At 65.5% G+C, this 16,778-nt stretch overlaps 1 protein-coding gene across 1 annotated transcript; it reads left to right on the top strand.

The window, feature by feature from the left end:
• Nucleotides 1–355: 355 nt before the first annotated feature.
• LOC309684674 (histone deacetylase 6-like) lies at nucleotides 356–16,761 on the top strand (the record flags this gene model as incomplete). The annotated part of the gene is given in 20 exon segments (XM_082500539.1): nucleotides 356–506; nucleotides 1,279–1,373; nucleotides 2,302–2,406; nucleotides 3,712–3,780; nucleotides 4,701–4,797; nucleotides 6,301–6,366; nucleotides 7,412–7,471; nucleotides 7,889–7,978; nucleotides 8,565–8,656; nucleotides 9,002–9,069; nucleotides 9,580–9,775; nucleotides 10,135–10,193; nucleotides 10,953–11,122; nucleotides 13,711–13,732; nucleotides 13,735–13,834; nucleotides 13,943–13,979; nucleotides 13,981–14,012; nucleotides 15,043–15,199; nucleotides 15,851–16,000; nucleotides 16,466–16,761. Coding segments are annotated over 20 exon segments (2,003 nt in total), but the record flags the coding sequence as incomplete, so codon positions are not given.
• Nucleotides 16,762–16,778: the final 17 nt, after the last annotated feature.

Here is a 16,778-nt window from a genome sequence, read left to right as displayed (position 1 = left end):
GCTAGGGGAGGTTTGGGGGGGCTGTGGGGAGGTTTGGGGGGATCTATGGGGGGTTTGGGAGGATCTATGGGGGGTTTGGGGTTCCCTGGGGTGGTTTGGGGGGGGCGCACAGGGGGTTTTGGGGTGTCTACAGGGGGTTGATGGGGGTTGTGGGAGGTTTGGGGGGACTCTTAGGGGGTTTTGGGGGGTCTCTGGGGGGTTTGGGGGGGCTATGGGAGAGTTGGGAGTTCTTGGGGGGGTTGGGGGGGACTGGGGAGGTTTTGGGGTGTCTATGGGGGGTTTTGGGGGGACTATGGGAGGTCTGGAGGCTCTGGGGGGTAGTTGGGAGGTATCAAAGGGGGTTTCGGGGGGGGGGGGCCCGGGGGGGGTGTGGGGAACCCTGGGGGGGGTCTTGGGGACCCCCAGGTGGTGTCGGGGTCCCTGAGGGCCGTTTTGGGGTGCCCAGCCCCGCTTTCTTGGCCCAGATGGAGCCGCAGACCCCCGAGGGGCCCCCCCCAAACCCCCTGGTGAGTGCGCCCAGATGGTGGGGTCCCCTGGGGGGGGGTTGGGGTCCCCTATGGGATGTTTGGGGTCCCCCTGGGGGGTTGGGGTCCCCCTGGGGGGGGTTGGGGTCCCCTATGGGATGTTTGGGGTCCCCCTGGGGGGTTGGGGTCCCCATGGGGGGGGGGTTGAGGTCCCCCCCAGCCACCTCAGTCCACTCTATGGGGGTTTGGGGTCCCTCGGGGGGGTTTGGGGTCCCCTATGGGATGTTTGGGGTCCCCTGGGGAGGGGTTGGTGTCCCCTGGGGGGTTTGGGGTCCCCCTATGGGATGTTTGGGGTCCCCTGGGGGGGGTAGGTGTCCCCTGGGGGGTTTGGGGTCCCCCCATGGGATGTTTGGGGTCCCCCTGGGGGGGGTTGGGGTCCCCTATGGGATGTTTGGGGTCCCCCCCCGGCCACCTGAGTCCACTCTATGGGATGTTTGGGGTCCCCTATGGGATGTTTGGGGTCCCCTGGGGGGGTTTGGGGTCCCCTGGGGGTTTGGGATCCCCTATGGGATGTTTGGGGTCCCCTGGGGGGGGTTGGGGTCCCCCTGGGGGGGCGGTTTGGGGTCCCCCCCAGCCACCTGACCCCCCCCCCCCATGTGGGGTTTGGGCTCCCCTGGAGACATTGCGGTCCCCTATAGGGGGGGGTGGGGGGTGTTGGGGTCCCCTATGGAGGGCTTTAGGTTATGGGGTGGGGGTGGGGGATTTTGGGGTGTCCCCCACCCCCCCCCCCCCCCGACACCCGTGCCCCCCGCAGGCGGGGGGGGCCGCCCGGCTGGCGGCGGGGGCGCTGCTGGCGCTGCTGGGGCAGGTGCTGAGCGGGGACCTGCGCAACGGGATGGCGCTGCTGCGGTACGCCCCCCCCTCCCCGCCACCTATAGGGGCTATAGGTACCCCCGGGGGGGTGGGCGCCCTCCCCCGGCACCTATAGGGCCGCAACACCTCCCCCTCCTCTCAGCCCCTATATAAACAGCCCCCCCTCCCCCTCCATGGGTTGTAAGATGGTGCAGGGCGAGGTATGGATTCTATAGGGGGTGTTTTTATAGCTATAGGGGGGGGTATATGCGCTCTCGGGGAGGCGGGAGGTTGGGGGGGTCTCTGTGGGCCTTATGGGGGCTATGGGGGGGGGGGGGGTGGTGCAGAGGTTCTGTGGATGTTATAGGGGGGTTTCGGTGTGCTATAGGGGCTGTGAGAACCTCAGGGGTGGTATAGAGGGGCTGTGGGTGCTATAGGGTTCCTTGTGGGGCTATAGGGGCTGTGGGGATGGTGTAGGGCTCCTCAGGGTGGTGTAGGGGCTATAGGGTGGTATAGGGGTCTTGGGGTGTAGTAGGGGCCCTGGGGGTGCTATAGGGGCCCTGGGGGTGCTATAGGAGCCCTGGGGGTGGTATAGGGGCTCTGGGGGTGGTATAGGGGTTCTAGGGGTGATATAGGAGCTATAGGGTGGTGTAGGTACTATAGAGTGGTATAGGGGTCCTGGGGGTGGTATAGGGGTTCTGGGGTACCTATAGAAGACCTGTGGGTGTTAGGGGGGCTATAGGGGCCCTGGGGGTGGTATAGGGGTTCTGGGGTACCTATAGAAGACCTGTGGGTGTTAGGGGGGCTATAGGGGCCCTGGGGATGCTATAGGTGCCCCGATGCGCCTATAGGCGGTCTGGGGGCCCCGGAGGGTCCCCCGTGGTAGCGTGGGGTCCCTGGGGGCCCCTATAGAAGCTATAGGGGTGGGGGTGGGGGTTCTATAGGGGGGCTATAGGGGCGCTGGGGGTGTGCGTGTCCCCTATAGCCCCCCCGGGCGCCAGGCGCAGGCGGAGGAGACGGGCGGCCACTGGGCCTTCAACGCCGTGGCCATCGCCGCCCGCGCGGCACAGCGGCACCGCGGGGGGCAACGGTGAGCGGGGGGGGGGCTGGGGGAGTCCCCACACCCACCTCCCTTTTGGGGGGGGGTCCCCAGAGCCCCGTGTCCCTTTTTGGGGGGGGATTTGGGGGTCCTCAGACCCCTTTGTCCCTTTTTGGGGGGGGATTTGGGGGTCCCCCTACACCCGGGTCCCTTTTGGGGGGGATTTGGGGGTCCTCAGACCCCTTTGTCCCTTTTTGGGGGGGGATTTGGGGGTCCCCCCTACACCCGGGTCCCTTTTGGGGGGGATTTGGGGGTCCTCAGACCCCTTTGTCCCTTTTTGGGGGGGGGATTTGGGGGTCCCCCCCACACCCAGGTCCTTTTTGGGGGGGGATTTGGGGGTCCTCAGACCCCTTTGTCCCTTTTTGGGGGGGGATTTGGGGGTCCCCCCCACACCCGGATCCCTTTTTGGGGCGGATTTGGGGGTCCCTGGATGCCTGGGTCCCTTTTTGGGGGGGGGTTGGGGGCAGTTTGGGGGTCCCTCCACACCCGTGTCCCTTTTTGGGGGGGATTTGGGGGTCCTCAGACCCCTTTGTCCCTTTTTGGGGGGGGGATTTGGGGGTCCCCCCCACACCCGGGTCCCTTTTGGGGGGGATTTGGGGGTCCTCAGACCCCTTTGTCCCTTTTTGAGGGGGGATTTGGGGGTCCCCCTACACCCGGGTCCCTTTTGGGGGGATTTGGGGGTCCTCAGACCCCTTTGTCCCTTTTTGGGGGGGGATTTGGGGGTCCCCCCCACACCCGGATCCCTTTTTGGGGCGGATTTGGGGGTCCCTGGATGCCTGGGTCCCTTTTTGGGGGGGGGTTGGGGGCAGTTTGGGGGTCCCTCCACACCCGTGTCCCTTTTTGGGGGGGATTTGGGGGTCCTCAGACCCCTTTGTCCCTTTTTGGGGGGCATTTGGGGGTCCCTCCACACCCGCGTCCCTTTTTGGGGGGGGTCCCCAGATCTCTGGGTCCCTTTTTGGGGGGAGTTTGGGGGGTTTGGGGGATCCCTGTACACCTGTGTCCCTTTTGGGGGGAGTTTGGGGAGTTTTGGGGGTCCCCCCACACCTGTGTCTCTTTTTGGGGGGGGGATTTGGGGGTCCCACACACACCCGCGTCCCTTTTTTTGGGGGGGGGGTTGGGGGCAGTTTGGGGGTCCCCCCACACACCCATGTCTCTTTTTGGGAGGGTCCCCACAGCTCTGGGTCCCTTTTTGGGGAGAATTTGGGGGGATTTGGGGGTCGCCAGACCCCCGGGTCCCTTTTTGGGGGTGTTGGGGGGGGGTACAGCCCTGGTTGCCCCCCCCTCCCCCCCCCCCAGCATCCTCATCGTGGACTGGTGCGCCCAGCCCGGCCGGGCCATCCCCCGCCTCTTCCAGGAGGACCCCAGGTGGGAACTGGGATGTACTGGGATGTACTGGGAGGCGCTGGGGGACGCTGGGGTATACTGGGAGGCACTGGGGGATGCTGGAAGGCACGGGGGTGGGGTACTGGTGGGCACTGGGGGGGGGCACTGGGGGATGCTGGGAGGCACGGGGGGGTACTGGTGGACTCTGGGATATACTGGGAGGCACTGGGGGGGCTCTGAGGGGTACTGGGAGGCACTAGGACATACTGGGGGGCACTGGGATACATTAGGGGCCACTGAGGGGTTACTGGGGAGCTCTGGGATATACTGGGGGGCATTGGGCAGGTACTGGGGGATGGTGTGTTATACTGGGAGGGCACTGGGGGACAGTGGGATATACTGGGAGGCACTAGGGGGGGACACTGGGATGTAGTGGGAGGCACTGGGTGATACTGGGATATATTGGGGGGTACTGGGGGACACTGAAATGTGGTGGGAGGCACTGATGGGTATTGGGAGGCACTGAGGGGGCTCTGAGGGGTACTGGGAGGCACTGGGACATACTGGGAGGTACTGGGGGGCACTGGGATATGTTGGGGGACACTGTGGGGCTTTGGGATATACTGGGGGGCACTGGGATATACTGGGGGGCACTGGGCCGGTACTGGGTGATGCTGTGTTATACTGGGAGGCACTGAGGAGGGCACTGGGATATACTGGGAGGCACTGAGGAGGGCACTGGGATATACTGGGAGGCACTGGGGGGGGCACTGGTGGATACTGGGAGGCACTGGGGAGGGCGCTGGGGGGGGGGGGGGGCAGCGGGATATCCTGGGAGTTACCGGGGGATACTGGGAGGCACTGGGTGGGGGGAGCGCTGGGGCATGCTGGGCTGTAGTGGGGGGCACTGGGGCATACTGGGCTATACTGGGAGCCCCCCTAACCCCCCCCCCTCCCCGCAGCGTGCTGTGTTTCGGGGTGCACCGGGGTGAGGACCCCCCCGCCACCGCCGGCACCGGCCGGGGCGAGGGCTTCACCGTCGACCTGCGCTGGGACGAGGTGCGGCCCCTATAGGGGACCCTATAGGGGACCCTATAGGGGCTATAGGGCACTGTATGGGGCGCTGGGAGGGGGGGTGGACCCCCCCATTGCGTATTATGGGGGTATACGGGGGTCCTATGGGGCCACATAGGGGGCGCATGTATGGCGTGGCGTGCTATAGGGGCTATACAGGGCGCTATAGGGGCTATACAGGGCGCTATAGGGGCTATACGGGGCGTTATAGGGGCTATATGGGCCATCGTGGGGGATGTATAGGGCGTTACAGGGGATGTACGGGGCATTGTAGAGGCTGTATAGGAAATTTTAGGCAGTTTATGGGGCGTTATAGGGGCTGATGAGGAGTTATAGGCGATTTAGGGGGCACTATAGGGGATGTATAGGGTGTTATGGTGCTTGTATAGGTCATTATAGGGACTATACGGGGCTTTATAAGAGATGTATGGACTGTAGGTGCTATATAGGGCGTTATAGGGAACACATAGAGCATTGTCAGGGCGTTATAGGAGTTATAAGCAGTGTTATGGGGCATATAGGGAACGTTATAGCAGATATATAAGACATTATAGGGGCTATATAAGACACTATAGAGGACGTATGGATTTGTTTGGATATTGGGGGGGCGTATTTTGCCCCCACAGGTATGCCCAGAGCTATAGGGTCTGCTCTATAGGTGCTTTTTGGAAGCTATAGGGCCCTTCCCAGGGCTGTAGGGACCTCTATAGGGGCTGTGGAGGGCCTATAGGGGCCTTTACGGGGCGCTATAGGTGTGTAGCGAGTCACAGTGCGTATTATGGGGGTACGTAGTGTTCCTATGGGGCCATATAGGGTGCACGTGCCTGCTGTTGGATGTTATAGAGGCTGTATGGGGCGTTACGGGGGTTAAATGGGGCATTATAGGAGCTATATAGGGCATTATAGGGGACGTATGGGGTATTATAGGGGACGTATGGGGTATTATAGGAGACGTATGGGGTGTTATAGGCGATGTATGGGGCATTATAGGCACTATGGGGAGCGTTATAGAGGATGCATAGATTGCTATGGACACTGTGGGGTATTATAGGGGATATATAGAACATTATAGGAATTATATGGGGCATTATAGGCAACGTATAGGGCATTATAGGGGGTATATGAGGCGTTATAAGGGATCTATGGGTCATAAGGGCTGTGTGGGGTATTATGGAGGACGTATGCGGCATTATAGACTATGTATGTATCATTAGAGGCACTGTGTGGGGTATTGGGGGGGATATATAGGGTACTATAGCAGCTATAAGGGGTGCTATAGGGGATGTACGTATATATTTGGATATGGGGGGTGGGGTGTATTTCCCCCCGCAGGTGTGGCGGGAGCTATAAGCTCTGTCCTATAGGTGTTTTTAGGAACCTATAGGGCCTTTCCGGGGGCTGTAGGGACCTCTATAGGGTCCGGGGGGTGGGGGTGGGGTCTATAGGGGGTCTCTATAGGGTCTGACGTGACACCCCCCTCCCCTATAGCCCGGCATGACGGACGGCGACTACGCCGCTGCCTTCTTCCACCTCCTGCTGCCCATCGCCTTCGAGGTGGGGGGTCCCGGGGGGAGGAGGGGGGGGGGGATTTGGGGGGTCCCTGAGGGGATTTGGGGGGTCCCGGGGGGTTTTGGGGTTTTTTTGAGGGGGGATTTGGGTGTCCCTGAGGGGATTTTGGGGTCACTGAGGGGGCTTTGGGGGGTCCCGGGGGGCTTTGGGGGGTCCCGGGGGGAATTTGGGGGTCCCTCAGGGGGGGTTTGGTTTTTTTTGGGGGGTGCCAGGGGGCTTTGGGGGGTCCCTGAGGGGGCTTTGGGGGGTCCCAGGGGGGCTTTGGGGGGTCCCGGGGGGAATTTGGGGGTCCCTGAGGGGGGTTTGGTTTTTTTTGGGGGGTGCCAGGGGGCTTTGGGGGGTTTTGGGGGGGATTTGGGGGTCCCTGAGGGGGCTTTGGGGGGTCCCAGGGGGGCTTTGGGGGGTTCTGGGGGGGATTTGGGGGTCCCGGGGGGAATTTGGGGGTCCCTGAGTGGGCTTTGAGGGGGATTTGGGGGTCCCTGAGGGGGCTTTGGGGGGTTTTGGGGGGGCTTTGGGGGTCCCAGGGGGGATTTGGGGGTCCCGGGGGGAATTTGGGGGTCCCTGAGTGGGTTTTGAGGGGGATTTGGGGGTCCCTGAGGGGGTTTTGGGGGGTCCCAGGGGGGCTTTGGGGGGTCCCGGGGGGAATTTGGGGGTCCCTGAGGGGGGTTTTGGTTTTTTTTGGGGGGTGCCAGGGGGATTTTGGGGGGGATTGGGGGGGATTTGGGGGTCCCTGAGGGGTTTTGGGGGGTCCCGGGGGGAATTTGGGGGTCCCTGAGTGGGTTTTGAGGGGGATTTGGGGGTCCCTGAGGGGGCTTTGGGGGGTCCTAGGGGGGCTTTCGGGGGTCCCTGGGGGAATTTGGGGGTCCCTGAGGGGGTTTTGGGGGAGATTTGGGGGTCCCTGAGGGGATTTTGGGGGGGTTATGGGGGTCCCTGAGGGGGTTTTGGGGGGGTTTGGGGGGGATTTGGGGGTCCCTGAGGGGGGGCTTGGGGGTGCCGGGGGGGTCCCAGAGCGGCCATACGTCGTCGGCAGTTCCAGCCGCAGCTCGTCCTGGTCGCCGCCGGCTTCGACGCCGCCCGGGGGGGCCCGGAGGTATGGGGGGGACCTATAGGAACCTATAGGCACGTATGGGGACGTATAGATCTGTATAGGGTGGGGGGAGGTTGTAGGGGGGTGGGGGGGGGGGGGGTTAAAGGCCATATGGACCCCCACTTTGGGGGCGCAGGGTCTGCCGCTACCTCGGTGTGCTCATATGGGGAACGTATATGTGGGTTCGGGGGTGGTATAGGGGACGTATGGATGCTATAGGGGGCTGTATGCGCTGGGTTGGGGTGGTATAGGGCACTTATAGGCTTTTTTGGGGGGGGGGGGGGGGCTGTACGGAGCCCATGGGGGTCCTCTCTGGAGTGTTGCACGGCACTATACGTTAAATAAGAGCTATAGGGGATTTTGGAGGGTGCTTTATATAGGGTTTCTGTGGGCAATATAATGCTATACGTTACCCCCCAGGGACGTATGGGGGTCTCCCCCGACGGCTTCGCCCTCATGACCCACCTTTTGTCGGCGCTGGCGGGGGGGCGCCTGCTCCTCGCCCTCGAGGTAGGACCCTATAGGGGCTATAGGGGGCACTGGGGCGGGGAGGGGGGGGCTATAGGGGCATGCGCAGCATCTGCAGGCGCTATAGGGGCTGTCTATGCCACCTATAGCGTTCCTACGGGGGTTGGGGAGACAGTAGGGGGTGTGCGAGGAGCGTTTGGGGGAAGATATAGGGGCCATATGGGGCTGTATAGGTTCCCCCAGGGCAGTATAGGAACCGTATAGGGGTGTGTGGGGGTCTTTAAGTGCTGTCCCGGGAGGGTTCTATAGGGGATGGGGGGGGGGTTGGATGCTCTGGCGGGTGCTGTAAAGGACTCTACAGGGAATTCTATAGGGGATGCTATGGGGGGGGGCGGTATAGGAGGTGCTATAGGGGGTGATTTGGTGGGATTAAGGGGTGATTTGGGGGGGTCAAGAGGTGCCATAGGGGGTGTTTTGGGGGGGTTAAGGAGTGCTATAGGGGCTCCCACTGCCCAGGGGGGTGAGGGGGGTACTACATGGGATTCCCCCCCCCCCCCCCCCCCCCCCCTGCTGAGGGCAGTATAGAGTCTATAGGTTCCCCCTGACCCCCCCTCTCTCCCTCCTGCAGGGGGGGCCGGAGGTGGGGGCCCTGAGCGCCATCTTGCGCACACTGCTGGGGGACCCCGGGGACCCCCCCGGGCCCATCGCCCCCTCCCCCAGGTGAGGCTATAGGGGACGGATGAGGGCTGGGGGGGGGGGCTATAGGGGTCTATAGGGGGGATATGAGGTGTTGGGGGGGATTTGGGGGGGGATTATGGGGGGGTATGAGGTGTTGGGGGGGGCATAGGGGGGTTATGAGGTGTTTGGGGGGGTCTGGGGGGGGTCTGAAGCCTTTGGGGGGGTCTATAGGGGTTGGGGGTGGTATGAGGTGTTATATGGGACTTGTGGGGGTCAGGGGAGCTTTGGGGGGCTCTCAGGGGGTGTCAGGTGCTGGGGGCAGTTTGGGGGTCCCCCCATCCCCCTCAGCTCCCCCCTCTCCACGTCCCCCGTTTCCCCCCCCCACAGCGGCCTGGCCAGCGTGGCCCGCACCATTGCTGTCCACCGCAAGTACTGGAGCGGATTGCGCTGTGCCGGTGAGTCCCTGGAGGACCCCCCAAACCCGGAGGGAGGGCCCTTTGACACCCCAAAATCCCGGGGGGGAGACACAACACCCCCCTTTGAGCCCCATCCCAAAACTCGAGGGGAGGCTTTGGGAGAGGCGCTAGGCCTGGTTGCTAGGGTGGCCATCTTGGTTGCTAGGGTGGCCATCTTGGTTGCTAGGGCAGCCATCTTGGTTGCTAGGCAGCCATTTTGTGGGCGGGGAGGTGTGCCCGGCTGGGTTGCTAGGGCGGCCATCTTGGTTGCTATGGTGGCCATCTTGGTTGCTAGGGCGGCCATCTTGGTTGCTATGCAGTTTGGCCGCCATCTTGGTTCTCCTCAGTGGGAGCTCCCGCGCTTTTGGGGGGGACCTTCAGGGACCTCCGCCTCAGGGACCCCCTAAACCTCCTCTAAACATGGCGAGGAGCCCCCCAAAAGAGGCGGCCGCCATCTTTCTTCCTACCCTGGGGCATTGGGAACGCTCTCCTGAAGCTGCCCCTTCGCAGAGCCGGAGGTAGAAGAGGAGGAAGAGGAAGATGAAGAGAATTTAGAGGACCTGGAAAATGCTGAGGCGCCTCCAGAGCAGGAGGAGGAGGAGGAGGAGGAGGAGCAGGAGGAGCTGCGGCCATGGCCCCATCCCGCCGCCCGCACGGGGCTGTTGTACGATGAGAGGATGGAAGAGCACTGCAACCCCTGGGACAGGTCAGCCGGGGGCTGAGGGGGTGAGGGGGCACCCACATTCCCTGCTGGGTCCCTGCTGGAAGGGGTGGGGGGTGCTTTGGCCCACAGAATGTGGGGTTTGAGGGTCCCCAAGGGTCGGGGGTCCCTTGAGAGTGGGGGGCACCCACCTGCCTGGGTCCCTCTTGGAAGGGGTTGGGGGTACCTTAGTCCCCAAAATAATGGGGTTAGGGGGTCCCCTGAGGGTGGGGATCCTCAACGGGAGGGGGGTGGTGGTGGTGGGGACACGCGGGACTGAGGCGCCCGGGCGCAGCCAGCACCCCGAGGCGCCGCAGCGGGTGTCGCGCATCGTGGAGCGGCTGAAGGAACTGGGGTTGGCGCAGCGCTGCCTGCGCCTGCCCGCCCGGCCTGCCCGCCGTGCCCAGCTGCGCGCGTGCCACACGTGAGTGGGGCGAAGAGGGGGGGGGTTCTGTGTGGGGCCTATGGGGTGGAGACGATGTGGGGTTCCCATCTGGGGAGGGATGTGTGGGTCCAATGGGGTGGGGATGACATGGGGGTCCCATGGTGGGGGGATATATGTGGGGTCTGTGGGGTTGAGGGGACACGTGGGTCCCACACTGGGTGGTCTGTGTGGGTTCTATGGGGCGAGGGGACATATGGGTCCCATTGGGGGGGGATGTGTGGGTCCTATGGGGTGGGAATGACATGGGGGTCCCATTTGGGGGGATGTGTGGATCCTATGGGGTCGGGGGGGGGGGGTTGCGTGGGCCCCATGGGGGGGTGTGTGTGGGTCCTATGGGGTGGGAATGACATGGGGGTCCCATTTGGGGGGGATGTGTGGATCCTATGGGGTCGGGGGGGGGGGGGGGGGGACCATGGGGGGGGGATGTGTGGGTCCTATGGAGTGGGGATGACATAGGTGTCCCACAGGGGGGGGACATATGTGGGGTCTGTGGGGTTGGAGAGGCATTTGGGTCCTGGTGGGGGGGGAGGATGTTTGGGTCCTATAGGGTCGGGGGGGTGTGTGGGGTCCCGTGGAGGGGCTCTGCGTGGGCTCTATGGGGGGGACACCTACGGGTGCCATGGAGCGGGGGGCACCCTGGACGCCTGTGTCCCCCCCGGGGTGGGATTCGGGGGGGGGGGGGGGTGTCCCTATGGCCCTGGGCGGGGTGGGGTGTCGCTAAGGGCCGGGTGCCGGCAGGGGGGCGCACGTGGCGGCGCTGGCGGGGACGGCGGGGCTGCGGCCCCGGGGAGCTGCGGGGGGCGGCCCAGCGCTACAACTCCGTCTTCCTCTGCCCCCGCTCCTACGAGTGCGCCCGGCTGGCGGCCGGCACCGCCTGCGCCGCCGTCACCGCTGTCCTGGCCGGCCAGGTGGGGCCGGGGGGGGGACGCCGCGGGGACCCTGGGGGGCAGCCTGGGGGTCCTAGGGGGTCTTGTGGGGCGTTACGGGGGGCTCTATGGGGTCACTAGGGGGAGTTGGGGGGTTTACGGAACATTATGGGGTTCCTATGGGGTGGCGTGGGCCTCTGTGGGGTGTTATGGGGGTTTTCGGGGCGTTATGGGGGGGTCCTGTGGGCGTTAGTGGCATCTTAGGGGGTGTCAAGGGGTCCTGTGGGGTGTCATGGGGCTTTATGGGGCATTATGGGGCTCTGAGGGGTGTTACGGGGCCCCTATGGGGTGTCGTGGGGGTTTATGGGGCATTATGGGGGGCCATACAGGGTGGGGGGACACTGTGGGGCCCTGTACGGCTCTATGGGGGCTCTATAGGGTATGTGGGGGGTGGGGTGTCACTATGGGGTGGGGGGAGGTTCCGTGGAGCCCCGTAGGGTTCTATAGGGTATGGGGTTCTCTGTGGGGTGTAATGGGCTCTGGGGGGTGTTGTGGGGTTCTATAGGGTACAAGGGGGCTCTATGGGGTGTTATGGGGGTGCTTTATGGGGTGTTATGGGGGGACTCTACGGGGCAGGGGTCTCTGTGGGGCCCTGTAGGGCTCTATAGGGTATGGGGGGGCCTCTATGGGGCCCCATAGGGCTCTATGGAGCTGTATAGGGTATCGGGGGGCTTTGTGGGGTTCTATAGGGTGCAGGGAAGCTCTATGGGGTGTTATAGGGCTCTATAGGGTATGGGGGGCTCTGCGGTGTGTTATGGGGCTCTATAGGGTCTGGGGGGCTCTACAGGGTGTGTGGGCGCTGTGGGTGGTATGGGGCTCTGTAGGGTATGGGGGGCTCTGTAGGGTGCAGGGGGGGGCCTGGGGGGCTCTATAGGGTCTGAGGGGGGATCTGTGGGGTGTTGTAGGACACTATAGGGTACAGGGGGGGCCTGGGGGGCTCTATAGGGGGGGAGTGGGCTCTGTGGGGCTCTATAGGGTATGGGGGGGCTCTGTAGGATGCAGGGGGGGCTGGGGGGGCTCTATAGAGTATGGGGGGGCCCTGTGGGACTCTATAGAGTATGGGGGGGCTCTGTGGGGCTCTATGGGGGGGGGCCTGTGGGGCTCTATAGAGTATGGGGGGCTCTGTGGGGCTCTATGGGGGGGGGGGCTTTGTGGTGTGTTATAGAGCTGTATAGGGTATGGGGGGGGCCCTGTGGGGCTCTATAGGGTGGGGGGGGGCCCTGTGGGCTCTATAGAGTATGGGGGGGCCTGTGGTGCTCTATAGGGTGTGTGGGGGGGTCCTGTGGGGCTCTATAGGGTGTGGGGGGTCCCTGTGGGGCTCTATAGAGTATTGGGGGGGCCCTGTGGGGCTCTATAGGGAAGGGGGGTCCCTGCGGGGTCTATAGAGTATGGAGGGGGCCTGTGGGGCTCTATAGGGTGGGGGGGGGCCTGGTGGGGCTCTATTGAGTATGGGGGGGCTCTGTGGGCTCTAGGGGGGGGGGCCTCTGTGGTGTGTTATAGAGCTCTATAGGGTATGGGGGGGGGCCCTGTGGGCTCTATAGGAGTATTGGGGGGGCCTGTGGGGCTCTATAGGGTGGGGGGGGGGCCTGTGGGGCTCTATAGAGTATGGGGGGGCCTGTGGGGCTCTATAGGGTGGGGGGGGGCCCTGTGGGGCTCTATAGAGTATTGGGGGGGCCTGTGGGGCTCTATAGGGTGGGGGGGGGCCTGTGGGGCTCTATAGAGTATTGGGGGCTCTGTGGGGCTCTAGGGGCGGGGGGGCCTCTGTGGTGTGTTATAGGGCTCTATAGGGTATGGGGGGGGTCTGTGGTGTGTTATAGGGCTCTATAGGGTGGGGGGGGTCCTGTGGGGCTCTATAGGGTGGGGGGGTCCCTGTGGGGCTCTATAGAGTATGGGGGGGCCCTGTGGGACTCTATAGGGGTGGGGGGGGGCCTGTGGGGCTCTATAGAGTATGGGGGGGCCTGTGGGGCTCTATAGGGTGGGGGGGCCCTGTGGGGCTCTATAGAGTATGGGGGGGCTCTATAGGGTGTGGGGGGCCTGTGGGGCCTTATAGAGTATGGGGGGGGCCGGGGTGTGTTATAGAGCTCTATAGTGTATGGGGGGGGCCCTGTGGGGCTCTATAGGGTGGGGGGGGGGCCTGTGGTGCTCTATAGGGTGTGTGGGGGGTCCTGTGGGGCTCTATAGGCTGGGGGGGGCTCTGTGGTGTGTTATAGGGCTCTATAGGGTGTGGGGGGCCCTGTGGGGCCTTATAGAGTATGGGGGGGGGCGGGGTGTGTTATAGAGCTCTATAGGGTGTGTGGGGGCCCTGTGGTGCTCTATAGGGTGTGGGGGGTCTGGGGGGGGGGGGGCCTCTGTGGTGTGTTATAGGGCTCTATAGGGTATGGGGGGGGGCCCTGTGGGGCTCTATGGGGTGTGGGGGGTCCCTGTGGGGCTCTATAGAGTATTGGGGGGCCCTGTGGGGCTCTATAGGGTGGGGGGGGGCTCTGTGGTGTGTTATAAGGGCTCTATAGGGTGGGGGGGGGCCCTGTGGGGCTCTATAGGGTGTGGGGGGCTATGGGTCGGTGCCCCCCCAGGTGCGGAACGCGCTGGCGGTGGTGCGCCCCCCGGGCACCACGCGGGTCCCGGCGCCGCCGGCGGCTTCTGCCTCTTCAAACAACGTGGCGTGGCGGCGCGGCACGCGCAGCGCCTGGCGGGGGCGCCCTCAGGTACGGGGGGGGCACGGGGGGGGGGAAGGGGCACCCCCAGCCCCAGGGGCACCCCCCCCTCACCACCGACCCCCCCCTTTCCTCCCCCCCCCCCCTTCAGGGTGCTGATCCTGGACTGGGACGTGCACCACGGCAACGGGCACCCAGCGCATCTTCGAGGAGGACCCCAGGTCGGGGGGGGGCTGGGGGGGAATTTGGGGGGGTCCTGTGGATGCTGGGGGGGAATTTGGGGTGCTAGGGGGGGGTTGGGGTGCTGGGGGGGGATTTGGGGGGTCCTGTGGGTGCTGGGGGGGAATTTGGGGCACTGGGGGGGGGTTGTGGGTGCTGGGGGGGGGTCTTGTGGGTGCTGGGGGGGGATTTGGGGGTGCTGCGGGGGGATTTAGTGGGCTGGATGCTGGGGGGAATTTGGGGTGCTGGGGGGGTGTTGGGGTGCTGGGGGGGGTTGTGGGTGCTGGGGGGGGTCTTGTGGGTGCTGGGGGGGGGATTTGGGGTGCTGGCGGGGGGGTTGGGGTGCTGGGGGGGATTTGGGGCACTGGGGGGGGGTTGTGGGTGCTGGGGGGGTCTTGTGGTGCTGGGGGGATTGGGGTGCTGGGGGGGATTTAGTGGGCTGGATGCTGGGGGGGAATTTGGGGTGCTGGTGGGGTGTTGGGGTGCTGGGGGGGGGTTGTGGGTGCTGGGGGGGATTTGGGGGGGTCCTGTGGATGCGGGGGGGGAATGTGGGGAGGCTGGGGGGGGGGGTTGTGGGTCCTGTGGGGAGATTTGGGGAGCTGGGGGGGGGTCTTGTGGGCTGGGGGGGGTCCTATGGGTGCTGGGGGGGAATTTGGGGCGCTGGGGGGGGGGGTTGTGGGTGTGGGGGGGGGATTTGGGGTGCTGGGGGGGGGTCTTTGTGAGTGCTGGGGGGGGGATTGGGGTGCTGGGGGGGGGGTCCTGTGGGGAGATTTGGGGGTGCTGGGGGGGGGTCTTGTGGGTGCTGGGGGGGGATTTGGTGGTCTGGGGGGGTCTGGGGGTATTTGGGGTGCTGGGGGGGGGTCAGATGGGATCCAAAGGGGGAGTACGTGTGCTGCGGGGGGGGTCTGGGGGGGCCCTGGGGGTATTTGGGGAACTGGGGGGGGGGGGCTTGTGGGTGCTGGGGGGGTCTGGGGTATTTGGGGCTGTGGGGGGGGGTCTTGTGGGTGCTGACGTGCCCCTCCCCCCCCGCAGCGTGCTGTACGTGTCCCTCCACCGCCACGACGGCTCCTTCTTCCCGGGGGGGCTGGGGGGGTCCCCGCGGCGGCGGGGGAGGGGCGCGGGCGCCGGCTTCACCCTCAACGTGGGGTGGGGGGGGCCCCGCGCGGGGACCCCGACTACGCCGCCGCCATGACGCGCCTCGTGCTGCCCGTCGCCTGCCAGGTCGGGGGGGCCCTTTTGGGGGGGGGAATCCCTTTTTGGGGGGGGGAATCCCTTTTTTTGGGGGGGGGAATCCCTTTTGGGTGGGGGGAATCCCTTTTGGGGGGGGGAATCCCTTTTTGGGGAGGGGGGGGAGGGACACACACACCCCCAAAGCCACCACATGCCACACTAAATCCCCCCCCGCCCCAAATCCTCCCCCACCCCACCCCCAAATGCCCCTCAGACCCCCCCAAATCCCCCCCCCCGCGCCCCCAAACCCACCCTGAGCACCCCCAAAATCCCCCCCCCCCCGCCAACACCCACTAACACCACCCTGCCCCCCCCCCCCCAAATTTTTACCCTGGACACCCCCAAATCCCCCCCCAGCACCCCAAATCCCCCACCCCCACCCCAAATTCCCCCCCCCCAGGATCCCCAATTCCCCCTCAGACACCCTAAATGCCCCCCCCCCCCCTTCAGTCCCCCCCACCCCCCCCGGGAACCCCAATTCCCCTTTGGTTCCCCCCCCCCAATCCCCATTTTTTTGGGATTTGGGGGTTTCGGGTTGGGGGGAGGGGGTGTCACTGTGGTGTCCCCCCCCCCCCTCAACGCCTGTGCCCCCCTCCTCCCCCCTTCCCAGTTTGCCCCACAGCTGGTACTGGTGTCGGCGGGGTTCGACGCGGGCGGGGGGACCCCCCTGGGGGGGTGTCTGGTGTCCCCCCCCACCTTCGGCCTCATGACCCACCTGCTGGGGGGGTTGGCGGGGGGGCGCCTCGTGCTGGTGCTGGAGGTGAGACCCCCACCGCGGGGGGGGGGGGAATTTGGGGGTCCCGGGGGGGGGGATTGGGGTCCCTCTTTGGGGGGGGGGAGTTTGGTATTGGGGTCCCCATGGGGGGGGGGGGGTGTCTATGGGGGGGGGTCACCTTATTTGGGGATTGGGGGTCTGCTGGGGGGGGTCATGGTTCTCATAGGGGGTTGGGGGGCTCTGGGGGGGGTGTTTGGGGGGGGGGGTCCCAATGGGGGGGATTTGGGGTCATTGGGGGGGGTCCCAATGGGGGGATTTGGGGGTCCCTGGGGAGGGTGTTTGGGGGGGGGTCCCAATGGGGGGATTTTGGGGGTCATTGGGGGGGGGGTCCCAATGGGGGGATTTGGGGGTCATGGGGGGGGTGGGGGGGGTCCCAATGGGGGGATTGGGGGTCCCTGGGGGGGTGTGTGGGCGTGTCTAACGCGGGGGGGGGGGGGGGTGTGTGTTTAGGGCGGGTACAACCTGGGGGTGACGGCGGAGGGGGCGGGGCAGTGCCTGGGGGTGCTGCTGGGGGCGCCCCCGGCCCTGCCCCCCCCGCCCCCCCCGCCCGGAGGCGCTCTCGGCCATCGCCCGCACGCGCCGGGCCCAGCGGGACAGCTGGAGCTGCCTGCGCCTGCCCGACGACGTCACCGCCGACGTCACGCCCCGCCGCGGGCGACGTCACGCCGCCCCTCGACGCCATCTTGCGCCTGGGCGAGATGCGCCTGGGGGATGCCCCGGGGGGCGGGGCCGGCGACGCGCGGGGGGCGGGGGCCTCCTGTAG

Source organism: Vanellus vanellus (assembly GCF_965231255.1).
Source record: "Vanellus vanellus genome assembly, contig: HAP1_SCAFFOLD_2169, whole genome shotgun sequence".
Taxonomy (NCBI): Eukaryota; Metazoa; Chordata; class Aves; order Charadriiformes; family Charadriidae; genus Vanellus; species Vanellus vanellus.
The sequence above is the reverse complement of the archived record's forward strand: the minus strand, read 5'-3'. Positions and strand labels throughout refer to the sequence as shown.